At 36.5% G+C, this 14,342-nt stretch overlaps 1 protein-coding gene across 3 annotated transcripts in view; it reads right to left on the bottom strand.

The window, feature by feature from the left end:
- Window positions 1–432: 432 nt before the first annotated feature.
- The window catches only part of ptprea (protein tyrosine phosphatase receptor type Ea), a 69,829-nt gene continuing 55,919 nt past the window's right edge, over window positions 433–14,342 (bottom strand). For all 3 annotated transcript variants that reach the window (XM_059324428.1, XM_059324429.1, XM_059324430.1), the window contains 16 exons: window positions 12,902–13,038; window positions 11,957–12,047; window positions 9,469–9,545; window positions 8,710–8,746; window positions 8,500–8,597; window positions 7,705–7,824; window positions 6,349–6,512; window positions 5,943–6,078; window positions 5,637–5,786; window positions 4,912–5,005; window positions 4,600–4,676; window positions 4,340–4,474; window positions 3,873–3,998; window positions 2,726–2,877; window positions 2,480–2,615; window positions 433–1,806 (listed from right to left, as the gene is read on the bottom strand). In XM_059324428.1, the coding sequence (XP_059180411.1) occupies window positions 1,732–1,806; window positions 2,480–2,615; window positions 2,726–2,877; window positions 3,873–3,998; window positions 4,340–4,474; window positions 4,600–4,676; window positions 4,912–5,005; window positions 5,637–5,786; window positions 5,943–6,078; window positions 6,349–6,512; window positions 7,705–7,824; window positions 8,500–8,597; window positions 8,710–8,746; window positions 9,469–9,545; window positions 11,957–12,047; window positions 12,902–13,038 (1,805 nt within the window). In that variant the 3' untranslated portion in view covers window positions 433–1,731. The remainder of the gene's footprint in view (window positions 1,807–2,479; window positions 2,616–2,725; window positions 2,878–3,872; window positions 3,999–4,339; window positions 4,475–4,599; window positions 4,677–4,911; window positions 5,006–5,636; window positions 5,787–5,942; window positions 6,079–6,348; window positions 6,513–7,704; window positions 7,825–8,499; window positions 8,598–8,709; window positions 8,747–9,468; window positions 9,546–11,956; window positions 12,048–12,901; window positions 13,039–14,342) is intronic.

Here is a 14,342-nt window from a genome sequence, read left to right as displayed (position 1 = left end):
TACCTTTCAGATAAATTTAATATTGCAACTTGCATTTGAAAGACATTGAGAATCCAAAAATGGATAAACCACCCACAGAGAGCAAAGGCAAAGAGCTGTAGTCCAAACAGACCCTCCTCAATATTCAAAAAGGAAGTCATAGACTGAAAAGAAGCCATGGGAAAATAGACTCAGGTTGTTGTTGTTGTTGTTGTTAAGTCTCTTCTTGTACTGCACCTCACATCTCCCACAGACAGATAGCACACAGAAAATGACCAATCACTTAACAGTTCCTTGCTGTTTAGCCACTTTTACAATGTTAGCACTTTGTCATGTAGTATTTACATACAGCATCAACAAAATTACATTTCATTGAGGATTAAAGCAGAGCTCGGTGATATTAATTCAAATGTTTGTGTATGTTTTAATGTTGGAGTACCAGATGGATGGGGGTTTACTGCTTCAGAAGAAATGCACAGAAAAGCTGTTTCACATTCAAATAATTTCTTATGAATTAAACTACCATTAGATGCTTCTCTATGAAATATACTGCTTCCTCATTTTGACCAATGAAAATTAAAAACAAACCCATGTATTCAAAAAGATAACTGAACATTGATAGTATGGCATGTTTTTTGTTGTTGTTGCTCTGGCATTAAGCAGGCACTGAAGCACCACATGTGTATTGTGGTTTTTGCCACCTAATGTTCCTCTTTAAATACGGTCCTGTGTGGTAACTGCATCCGACACAGGCTGTCATGAAATTGACTCTACTGCATTTAGCGACTACAATCAACCTCTCAGTGCTCAGCCTTCACCTTAGGGTTGTTCTACTTTTCCATGTCTTAAAAAAGTACATATGGCACGGATTTGTGAAAAATCTATAATACAAATAAAGCAATAAACATACTCTTGAATATTGCAGGTTCTTGGCTTCGGTATATGTGCTTTTTAATGTGCAGTCGTTTTAGCAAAATACTTTTTGCTGTCTACGGACAAAAGGCAGACTGTTACATCCATATTAAATGCAGTTGCATACCACTTTTTTGAGGTACAAAATGGTATTTCATGACTTTGTGGAACTTTTGCCTGAATCCATATTGGAAATCAACCTCGCTGTCGTAACTTCTGCCTCTGTTGCAAAACTTTACGTTGTCTGCATTATGGCTAAAGTGATTTCATTTCTTCTTCTTTTTTTTTCAACATTATTTCCATTGGAAAGAGTATCGCATTAATGATGGGCATGTAGTTTAAATATCTCCTCTAATCTCAGATAGAAGTCAATAAGTGGAATGATGTGCTGTATCTTAACATTAAAATAACAAACAAACAAAACCAACTCAACATTCCCGTCTTCTCCAAACTCGAGTGGAATGTCATCGTCAATACATAAATACATTTACAATAACTACAACTTTTAAAAATATTACGTGGTCAATCCAAAATAACACTTAGATAAACATTTAAAGTACAGTATCATACAACATAACTGAAATAAGAGACCAAGTTTGAAACAACACTTCATGACAAAAATAATTATAATACATGATGTGAAATATACATTATTAATCTAACTTTTTTTCCATTTACAATTTTCATCCACTGACATACAGTATATTACAGCGAGGATGGAGTTAATGGTGGGACAAGTGCATAGCAAAATAGATCATTTGACCAAGTTAAAGAAACCCATAAAACTGACAAACCAGCTTTAGAAAACAACATTAAAAACCATGTTTAAGGCAAATCTCGTCATTTAAAATTGGCATAGTCTGAGAAAATGTCAACAAAGTCTTGTACCACCCTGTAGCAGAAGTCATACTGTTCCTGTAGAATGGAGAGAAAAAAAGAGAGGATTAGGTTCTGGTTTGTAAAATCAGTTTCAGTCAAAGTAAAGCCAGAAACAAGAGGTGCATTATAAGAGATCCACCAATTGCAATTTTCCCGGCCGATTCTTATTTTTTTTATTTTGATTGAATTAACTATACAATTGTATGTCCATAATAAAACTGTGACAAAACTTAAACGTTTTTAATAGTCAAGATCTCAGGACTTTCTCTCAGTCAAATTACAATATAATATATTGGAATATACGTCTTAATTTTTATAATAAAGTCATTGTTAGGCACTTTAAAATTTGACAATTTTTCATAAAAATCGACATACTATATAGTATGACTTTTATTTTTTTTGCAAATTTTTGGACTTCCCATAATTAGTTTTTTTATCCGTCCATAATAAAACCGTGATAAAACATAAACTTTTTGATAGTCAAGGTCTGAGGACTGTCTCTCAGTCAAATATGTGTCTATATGTCTTGATTTTTCCCTGATGGTTTGAATGAGTCATTGAATTTGTTCCTTTTTAAAAATTAAGTTGCTAAGAGTCTGAAGTTGGCAACACTGTGTGTGGCTGTGATAGTAGTCAAAATTGACTATATCTGGGACTGATCGGTGCAATTCTACACACAAAATTTAACATTTTTGTTCTTGATACTTACCACAGTTTGGACCATATGAGGCCTCTGCATGCGTAAACTCTTCACAGTTTGGAACACGTCCATCAGGCCTTCTGCCTTGACTCGCTCCAAGATATTGCTCAGTGCAATGAACGTACCTGTTCGCCCTGCACCAGCACTGCAGCACACAAACACAAGAACTCTCAGAAACAAATTCAAGAGTGAACAGTGGCTTGCAAATGCAAAAGGCTGCAGTCCATGGCTTAAATGTATGTGTTTTGAAGCTACCTGCAGTGTACGACGATGGGATGGTTCCCAGACTGCTGCTGCTGTCTCTGCACTGAGGCGATGATGTCGATCATGCCTTTCCCCTCGGCCGGGATGCCGATCTCTGGCCAGCCATGGAAGTGGAAGTGCCTGATCACCCTCGTCTGCTTCTCCTTTGAGAGGAAATGGACAGGCAGACGAGAGATCATAATACCTTTCAAATATGATTAATTAACAGTCTATGAAAGCGTAATGGCAGGTGCAAAGTCGGTGTAGGTTAAGTGTGCAGTAGATCAGTGGCGCTGCTCTGGGAGGCAGGAATGTACTGCTGAGCCTCTGAGAGGTGATGTGGGTCGAATGTAATGAAATAATATGAGATGGGAGGCTCCTGCTTGATAATCTCAAACACATCCTGCCCACCACATTTCCTCTGGCCGACAAGAGTTTAATGTACTGGCTTGGCTCTCTGCTCTATTATAAGACAATAATGTTGGCCCCTGTGTAGCTTTACAAAAGAACTTAGAAAAAGGTATAAGCTATAAATTCAGAAAATGTGTTTTTTGCATCTTAATGTATTCAGGATTCAAGATTAAATTTCAAATAATCATGCATGAATAAGAAAATGGTCGTCATTGTTAAAGGTTTGAGAGAGTCTGTGATTGTCAGCAGTTCCCCTTAAGATTTCTTAGATAGTTCAATGTCTGCTTGAGGCTTAAAAGAGGAAAAATTATGCAAAAAAAGGATGAAAATATTACCGAAAACCCCATAAAATACTTTCTTTTTTCCTTCCCTTATTAATCATCTCGTAATGCTCAGATTTATATGTTGATCTACAGCATAAAAATTGCTGATAATGTAATATAAATAATTTCTTAAGTAACTTTTACTTAAATTACACTTTGAATGCAGAACTGTACACCACTCAAAGTCATTACGATTAATTTATTATAAGACTTTTATGATCTGAAGCAGAGCCAATCCTAGTTGCTCAGTTTTAATATTTAGTTGAAATTATGCAACACAAAAACATGACTTCACTTCCACTGGAGAAGAACTACAATGCTACAATGCTCAATGGAATTACATCAGCAGAGCAAATAAATGCCTTTTAACAGGCAACAGGCAAATGTCATGTAGCTGTGTGATAGTGTGAGGTTAATTTGCTTACCGGGATAAAGGTGAGTACCAAGTCTCGTAGACTGAAGGTGTCACACAAAGTGTCTCCCTTCAACTCTACTGTGTAATCTCCGTAGGTGACAGAGTCCTCTGCAGGCCAGTACTGACAACATTTGTCCTGCAAGAATATTCAAAAACAGTGTTTAGTGTTTGTTTAATGCTGGCAATAAACAAAATCTACATGTAAACAGGTTGAATACATTTTGGCTAAACACATACAATTCAGCAAAAACATGAATTTACACAATCTAAAACCCCAAATTGTCAGTTTACAATGATATAAAACAGAGGAGATCAGCAAATCCTCACATTGGAGGAGCTATAACAAGCACATCTTTGCTTGAAAAATATAATATATTTGCACCAGTTTTGTTAAAAGCAAGAATTCTGAAGATGGTTTATGCTGTACTGCTGTAGTGGTAAATGTGGGTTATTACTCATAGCTCGTTTGCAGCTTACCTGCTCCCTCTCCTGGAGCTCAGTGAGCATGACAATGGAGTGACATTTCCACTCCCACACCATTCTCCAGAAATCCTCCACTGTGTGTGTCAGAGGGCCCTGGGTCGCAATGAAGTAGTCCTTCTGTCTGTAGCCCTGAGTTACAGCAAAAACACACACGTTTTCAGTTCAAAATACTTTTAATCAATAGCAACACCTGTGAATTATTGCAGATATATTTAATGCAAGAAGGAAGACATTAGGTAATGAAATGAGCTTACATCTATAAAAGATGCATTGACGTAATCGGTGAACTCCTGACCTCTTCTCATGGAGAGAATTACTCTGTTGAAGTCATCTGAAATGGGAACAGAACAGGAAACCATTTAAATAGAGCTGCTTATAAACATGTTAACACAGTATCAGGTATACAAAGTGCCCTGAGCAGTTCTCTTTGAAAAACTGAATGATGCAAAACATGTTCAGATTCTAAACATAGGGACAAACAATATAATCTGGAGGTCAAAATCTGCCATAGAAATATGATTTATTTTTTCTTTTTCTGTGGGTTTCTTTCTTTCTTTTTTTCTTACATGGAATAATTTGCAGAACTCTGTTCTTCTTCATGTTAGCAGGAAGGTTCCCCGTTCTCATGTTCTCCTTCATTATTCGCATGTTGGTCAGTTTCTGGTAAAAAACAAACAAAAAGGCAAACAAAGTGTTACAAAACTGCAAAACTTCACTATCCCTAAGTTATTCAGGCATGAGTTTGATATTTGAGAAGTAATTCAATCAAATCAAATCAAAATTACTTTATTTATCCCCAATGGGAAATTCAGTAAGTCCTGGAAAATTTCTTAGAATATAATAGAAGACTATAATAAAATATCCTTATTGTCATTGTGCTTAGAGTAATGAAAATCTTTTTTTCGCAGCTCTTCAGTCATGTGCAAAAAAAAGTTTAACGTAAACAAAAGAAGATAAAAACAAGGTGAAGTGACCCATACTATAGTGTTGATTAATTTATTAGTAAGGGTTGATTTTTCAGTGATAAAAATGCAAGACATGCTTATATGTACAGCACCTTTAAAAAAACAAGGCAAATCAATAATGTTTTTTTTGAATGCACATGGAGTTGATATGGCTCTGGAGTAGCTATTGAAGACATATTGGCTATTTTTTAAATGTCGTGTCCAATCTTCCAGTATCTGTCGAAGAAAAGTAACGACAGCTGGTGCAAATGCTCTTTTTTTGCTTGAGGAGGTTTTTCTATGCACAGTTGTTTTTATTCTGATGATTGTGAAATAACAGTTCTTACCTTAAACTCTTCCTCAAGGCCGACCCGGTCACCGTTTGTGAAGGTGTTGTGCAGTTTGTGCAGATGTCCTTCCAGAGACGACACGTCCAGCTCCGTGTCTCCGTAGAGGTAGTATTCAAGCAGGGCCTGGTAGATGAACGAGTACTGCATCTGCGGCGAGAAAACCAAAACAAACAGAAGAACACACATTATGCATGGAGACATTTAAAAAGTGATGACTGAGGAATGGTAATAGACACATTATCTGTCAAGTATTAGTGTTATACATTGGTGTGATAAACAAGAGGGAACTTGTCTTGAACTCACATCTGTCTGTATGAGCTGCGAGCGCTGCTCTCGTATCTTAGCGACAAACCCAAACACGTCAACTTTCTGCTCTGCGTGCATCATGTCGATCATGGCATCTATTACGATGAAGGTTCCGGTCCTCCCCACACCAGCACTGCAGAGACACAAAACAAACCACAGTCCTCAGCTGACACAACAACAGCGAAACAAAGGGACATCTGTGCTTGTAAACACATGGATCACTATAGTCACTCACAATGTTTCCAGACAGAGCTGACAGATTGTTTTACAGCAGATATTTATCTCCATAGATACAAATTGGATAATTAAAACCACTTAAAAAGCAATGTTCAGGCAAAAGCACGCAGATACAAGTAAACAACTGAATGGTAAACAATGCTCCATTAGCTCAGCGCTCTGGTACCTGCAGTGGACCACAATAGGCCCAGCGAAGGGAGGGTTGACTGTCTTGACCTTTTTGAGGAACTTGAGCATGCCGATGGGGGAGAAGGGAACTCCAAAGTCAGGCCAGCTGGTGAAGTGGAGCTGGGTGACCAGCCTGGGAGTCTTAGCCGCATCGCTGGCTTGCTACATGGACAGAAACACAGTTGACGGTGAACAACACAACAGACCCGGTATCTTTTGCAACATATATTTAACCTCTTCAAACCCCGCCAGTGGGTAGAGGTAGGGTTGGTCCAAAAACTTTTTTTTAGCTTATGTAGTTTCGCTTCTGTTTTAATCACATGCCAAAATTATCAGGAAGCAGAAGAATTTATCTTTCAAATGAAGACTCGTACATGCACTCTGGCTTTACAGTTTTTCTGTGCTTTTGGTCCAAATTTTGGTTTTCTATCCCTAAACCTACCCAGGCAGGTTATAATAGGTTAATGTTCAAATTGATAAACTTTTGTGTTTGTAAACTGAATTTGAAACCTTCTTTTTTTTAATCTACACTACACCTACACTTCTTTGGAATCAAAAGTAGCAACAACTTCCATAAAAAAGTTGTGAATCATCAATTGATCAGTGGTTATTTAGAAACCCAACTCAGAGTTTAGAAACAGTCACGTTCTTACTACGAAAAAGGAAATGATCTACACAACACAACATGCAGTAATGTTTCACAAATGTTCCATGTTCCTGTTAATGTCCAATTTCTATGAAGAGGGTTACAAACTCATCATCCACTCCCCTCCCAGCTCTGGCTCAAGGAGGAGGCCGAGGCAGACGGAGTTTTCCTTCTTAGAATATAAGGGTATGGTAGCCTGCTACCAATAAAATGGTTACATCAGTACAATATTTCTTAAAATATTTTTTACTTGTTTAGTTGCTAATGCCTTTTTATATTTCTAGTTTATACTGCTCGTTTACTACTTATTGTCATTTTGCTATCCACTTTGCTGCTGTAATTCTGGAAATTTCCCAGTTGTGGGACTAATAAAGGAAATCTTAATACTTAGTATTTGGATGAAAAAAGTAGTAATATGGTTATACCAATGGGGCATAACATGATAATAATGAGGTAATTAGGTTGGTGTTTTATAGCCTACTATCAGAGTAATTCCCTCTAAATCGCATGAAAAAATTATGGAAGACAAATTGGTAATTACCATGTCATAATGCTAAAATTCATCCTCACATATGTTCCAGGTTAATACTGTACAAATTACTGATTTAACCATTTTATTGTCAGACTATTACCCCATTAAAACCATGTTATTACCAAGCTATAATGCAAAGTGCTAGCATAATTAGAGAAGCACAACTTGAAACTTACATATTGTATACAGAACTTGCGGATGGTGTAGTCCACAAGGACGGTGAAGTCTTCTACTGCCACCCTCACGTTCCCGTAGGTCCAACAGCCCTGATCTGGCCAGTACTGGTAACACTTGTCCTGAGGAGAGATGACAGCCGTGATTCAATATTTAATAGCTGCTGTATGAAGGAGTTGCTCTGCTGGCACATATTCAAGGACTTTTCTTTCAAGAAACAAAATGGCTCGGATGCATGATTAATAAAGGGGAGCTTCTCTATGGTTCAATTTCACAGCCAGTCAGTCCAGATTAATATAAGTGGGAGGGGAGAAACCACTCAATATAAGACACTGCTGGGTGATTATTATACTCCCGTAGAGGACTTTATTACACATTATGTCGCCATCGATTTCAAAATGTCCACATGGTGATTTAAATCTTCACCAGTTCTTTTCTTATTGATCTTTTTCGCCTCTCTACTCATTTAGTGAGGGAGTTCAGGTTCAAATGGTTCGGGACAAAGACAGAGCAATTATAGAAGAAAAAAACAGATGTCAGAGGGGAAATTACAGGTGTGAAATGAATGGCATAAATTAATCTCCACAGTATCACCTTTGACCAGAACTAATGGAATCTATCTTTGAAGCCTGTTTCCTCTCAAATCTTTCTTTGTGATGCTCAATTACTCCTTACAGAGACATCTAGCTGTTGGAGCAGAGAGCTGGCTGGAAAAGAAACTGTAAGAAGGTATGATCGTGTTCATGGTCACTTAAGCAGGTGAGTTGAGGGAAAAAGAAAGAAGCCGTATCACTCACTTCTTTCCTTTCCTTCAGATTTGTCAGCATGACAACAGTCGCTACTTTCTGCTCCCATATCATCCTCCAGAAATCTGCTACGGTTTCTTCTTTTGGACCTGTACGGATAAAAATGCAGTTATTTTAATAATAATAATTTATTAATAATGATTGATTACTTGTAAGACTTGAAGTTATCAATTAAGGATGCAATTTCCAAGTCTACTATACCTTGCGCTGCTATGAATTTGTTCTTTTCCGTGTAACCCTGTTGGAAACCAACATTACATTATCAAAGATGTCAATAAAAAGATCCAAAACAGCTACTGATAGGACTTTGTGCTAAGATTGTCTCTTCAATTGCTGTTTCCAAGGTCAAGAATGAGATATTTTTGATACAATTTTTAAAGCAACAGTCCATAATGCTCACAAAAAGGAAAAATTGCATTTCCCACTATAACTGGACTAACTTCACCTGCTGATCGTATAATAAACAGGTGCATCTCAATAAATTAGAATATCATAGAAAGTTTATTTTTGTCAGTAATTCCACTCAAAAAGTGGAAATAACACATTATATAGATCCATTACACATTTCATTTCTTTTAATTAAGATGATTATGGCTTACATTTAATGAAGACCTAAAATTCAGTGTAGCAAAAAATGTGAATATTACAAAAGACCAATTTTAAAAAAAGATGTTTAATTTGGAAATGTTGGGCTCTGAAAAGTATGTCCATCTATATGCACTCAATACTTGGTTGGAGCTATTTGACCTGAACTACTGGAATATTCTAATTTATTGAGATGCACCTGTAATTGAAAGCTCCAGAATAAATATTAATGGACTTTCCAGTGAGATTGTTACCAGCCAGCAAATATAAAGCTGATTTATGAAGTTAATTCCTAAGAAATTAAGGCAATAATTCTGCATTTGCTGCAGTTAGTGTCTTCATTTTCAGCAGAATGATGAGAAATAAAACACTCACATCAATGTAAGAAGAATTCACATAGTCTGAACAGGGATTTCCATCCAGCTGAGTCAACACCACTCTGGAATGATCATCTGTCGGTGAAAACACATTGGATGGTTACAGAGAAAAACAATAAACAGAGAACGTAACCTTACTCTGATTAAACACTATTACACGTAGCATAGAGAGCATTAAAGCAATAGTTAGACTTTTTGGAAAATACAATAATAATATTTTCTTTCATGCTGAGAGTCAGACAAGATGAATGATATCACTTGTGTTTGGATGGTCAAATATGATCCACCAAAAAGACTGGAAATAACTGGGAACAGGATTCTGGCAACTGCTTCAGGCAAACAAAAAGCCTCCCATAAAACAGCTCACTGGCATTTTTGTGCAGATTAAACAATTAAAAGAATAGTTTAGATTTTTTTTTAAGTGGGGTTGTATGAGGTACTTATCCATAGTCAGTGTATTAGCTACAGTAGATGGCCGCAGCAACATTTATTTTAGTCACCGAAAAAACAACCCACATCAGCTCAAGCGCATGCTATATTAAGAATATTTTCATCGCTTTACCCTGCTATCAGACAACCCTTGCTGATGGGAAACTAAAGCTAATACGCTCTCTTCAAAGCCACCAGGCTCTTTTGACTAACAGGCGTTGAGCTGGTGGTCTACCGCTGCCTCGATCAGTTCATATGGTGGTTATTATCTGTCACCAAGGTCACACAATAACACAGCGATAGACCAGCAACACCCGTTTTCCACAAGGTAGCCTAGTGGCTTTGAAGAGCCGGAGATATCGGCTTCACTTCCCCCCTCATCAACTTAAACTACTATTGATTTTCTTTTTTTTTTAGGTGACTAAATTATTTTTAATCTCCTGCCTCGGTCCACAGGAGTACACTACTGCTCAAAAGTTTGGGGTCACTTAGAAATGTCCTTTTTTTTTTTTTTTTTTTATAAACGTACAGCCTAGACATTTTTTTTTTTTTCGTAATTTAAACAAAACACAACAAAATCACCAATGGACAAACACAGTAAAAAAAAAAGCAACAACAAAATCACCTAAATAAATAAATAAAATCTAGACATTGCTAATGTGGTAAATGAATATTAAAGCTGAAAAAGGCTGATTTTCTTATGAAATATCTTTTATATATTTTCAGCAACGATCACTCCTGTGTTCCAGTGGTACATTGTGTTAATCCATTATATATATCCATTTATAGTGTTGAAAGGCTCATTGATCATTAAAACACCTGAGCATTATGTTAGCACAGCTGAAAACTGTTTTGCTGATTTGAGAAGCAATAAAATGATCCTTCCTCAGGCTGGTTGAGTATCTGGAGGTAAAGTTGGAGATTAACAAACAAACAACAGACATAATTTGGTGTTTTTCCTTTCATTTATAGACAAACTATACAAAGAGCTGTTCTTCTGAACAATGTCTTGAACAACCCATTTTCCTCAGGCTTTCAAAGAGAAATGCATGTTCAACAAGTGCTTCATCCTTAAATAGAGGCCACCTGATTCACACCTGTTTTTTCACAAAATTGATGACCTCACTGATTGAATGCCACACTGCTATTTTTTTGAACACCCCCCTTTCAACTTATTGCCCAATTGCACAGCCTTAAGAGCTGCATATCACAATGCTGGGTCTTGTTGGTTTTCTGAGAATCTACTGCACCTACTGGTACCTTGTTTGCCATGTAGCAATAAAAATATACTAAAAACCTGGATTAATCTGGTTAGTCACATTGGACTGCTATTATATTGAACACTACTGTAGTATGGCTCTTATTTTTTCTCTAATTTTTAGACATCCCATAATATGGTGTTTTTCTGTTATGTATGGACAAACTATGTTCTAATATGTATCAACAGACTATAATAAAGTCATTTTTAGGCATTTTAAAATTTGACCATTTTTGACAAAAAAAAAATAAAAAAAATTTTTTGGCCAACTGTTTTCATGGAAAACAACAGACATTTCTTGCATCACCCCAAAGATTTGAACGCTAGTGTACGTTGCCTGGCTTCAGTGCCGGTACTCCTGTAGATAATACACTGACTGTACCTCATACAATGTACACAAAAACATCTGAACTATCCCTTTAAGTTACAGCATGTTAGTGAGCTTAATTGGTGCTGGTAGATGGTTTTTGTTAGCTTTGGACAGAGACAAGCTAGAGGTTTACAGTTTTTATGCTTCGCTAAGCTAACCGGCCTCTGGTACCATGAGAGTCTAAGCCTCTAAGGATCACACAATGAATAATTAATGAGACAGAGATGAGAGATCGGAACTGCCACCATAAAAAGGAAGGAAACTCTCAAGGCTGAGGTGTCACATTGTGAATGAATACATGAGCTGCTGGGGAGAATCTACTGATCCTGAGACTCGTGAAGACTCAAAAACACGTGCAAACACAGGCAGGAAACTGTGACTGCTGGGTGTGAGTCAAAAGAAAATGTACAGAACAGAAAGTAAACTCACAGGGAAGGATGTTGGGGTATCTGTTCTTCTCCTTGTTATCGTCCTTGTTTGCCTCCTCATACGTCCCGTTGGCATTACCCCCCGGCAAGGACTGTAAAATTAAATAACAGTTAGATACCCGCACAAAAAACTGTCTTTTAACTGCTTGCTACCAGTGCATTGTGTTCTGCTGTATGTCATGCTTTGTTCAGACTTGATGTAGGCACTTCCTCTGCTACCTTCAGTAAACAGTACTCCATTAAAAGCTGAGAACTTCAACTTCCTCTGTCTGTGCTGACAAACTGTCTGATCAAAATCATACTTTTCTGTGTTAGCATGAAGCGTGAGTCATGCGCTTAATTTTGACTCAGATCCCCAATCATAGCCAGAAATACTCAGCGGGGTATTTTTCATGCATGTGTGTGGGTGTATGTGTACAGAATGTGTCATGGACAATGTGACACATATACCTCCAGTAGTTTTCCTCAATAAAAAAATAGTACTAATCTTCTGCTTTCTCATGAACACACAGCTTATCGCAGTTGTGAGACAACCATTTTACTTCAGTTTTTAGATCTTTAAAAGGTTTGTTGCTGCAGTTGCAGGAAGGAAATTAAATATTTTGACATTTTAGAGACACAAAGTTACATATTCAATCATGATAAATTGTGTATTTTATTGTTTGTAGTAGTTAAAAATGTTCGCATAGAGCTTTAAAAAGGTGTAATGCAGATGTGGCTGTTGCGTAGTGCGCAAATCAGCACAGTCTTAAACACACTTCATAAAAAAACAAACTGCATAAGATAACTAATTAAAAATTGAGCAATACTATAAATCATGGAGTATGTTTGCACCACAGTGACTCAGTGCTTTAACCCCACACTCCTGATGTAACAACTTTTAGCACTCCTTTTATGTCCACCAGTTACTCTAACCTCCAGACAGACAAGAGCGGATCATGCTTACATTGTACTCCTCCCTGAAGAGCTTGCCATCGTCGGCTGAGCGGAGCCTGTACTCCTCCTCGAGGTGGTCCACTGGGATGGGGAAGTAGGTCTTCGAGGCTGAAGGGGATCTGGGCAGAAGGACCACCGTCTGTTGCTCTGTGGGGAGAACAGTCAGCCGGTTTATCATCCCTGCTCGGTCAAATTTAATACTATGATGGTGAATTATTGCTGTGTTAATAAAAACAACTGATTTAACTGTGGAAATAATTAAATGGTTTTACAACTGGCTCAGAGAAATTAATTCTACAACAGGATTAGGTTTAATTAGAACAGTGGTTCCCAGCCAGACGTACCCATCACAACCATCTGTTGTCATTTTACACCACTAAATATACATATAAAAGTGGATATCATTAATAATGATTTTGATAATAATAATGATTTTATACAAAGTGTAGGTGTTTAGGTTGTTTGGTCAAGTTTGACTTTTGAATTTCCAACCATTCATCCATTACTTTTCCACAAAGTTCAGCTAATTAACGATTACTTTGAAATACACTTTATCCATTACCTGTTATGAACTACTTATCCATGACTTTTATTGAACTGTTTATGAATTTCAGTTTAGTATTCAGTTTCAGTGACTTTTAGCTAACAATTTCAACCATTTAATCAATTTGTTTTGTTAACTGTTAGCTTATTAACCATTACTTTGAAATACACGTTGTTCATGTATCACCTGTTGCCAACTTTTTATCCATGACTTTTATCTAATTTTAGCTAACTATTTCAAACATTTAAACAACCATTCATTTTGCTAAATGTCTCCTAATTACTATAACTTTAAATTGTAGTTTCTGCATTTCTAAGACCTTTATAAAACAATTTCAACCATTTTTATTACATTTAGCTAGCTATTTTAATCGCTTATCATTACTTTTACTAACAGTTAATTAATTTCAGTTTTTCAGTCTCAGTTACTTTTAGCCTAATATTTCCATCATTAAAAAAAAATGTTTTGCTAACTTTTAGCTAATTACTATTTCTTTAAATTGTAATTTCTGCATTTCTAATACCTTTATAAAACTATTTTAACCACTAATCATGACTTTCAGCTAACCGTTAATTAATTTCAGTTTAGCATTCAGTGTTTTATTCACACTCATTCCATTTGTTTTGCCAACTTTTAGCTATCTAACCAATTCTTTAAATTAAAATTCCTGTATTTATATTACCTTAAGCTAACTTAAGCTAACTTCAACCATTTTCATGACTTTTAGCTAACTAGATAATTAACCATTACTTTTAATTATAATTTCTGTTAATGTATGACTTTTCGCAAACAATTTAAACCATTTAACCATTACTGTTAGCTAACTGTTAGATCTCTTTGCTCACTTGCTTGTTTTCACTCATCCTCAATGTGACCGGTGGCTCAATAAATGGATATATATTTGAAA

Source organism: Centropristis striata, chromosome 21 (assembly GCF_030273125.1).
Source record: "Centropristis striata isolate RG_2023a ecotype Rhode Island chromosome 21, C.striata_1.0, whole genome shotgun sequence".
Classification (NCBI taxonomy): Eukaryota; Metazoa; Chordata; class Actinopteri; order Perciformes; family Serranidae; genus Centropristis; species Centropristis striata.
Note: the sequence above shows the minus strand (reverse complement) of the source record. Positions and strands in the feature narration are given on the sequence as shown.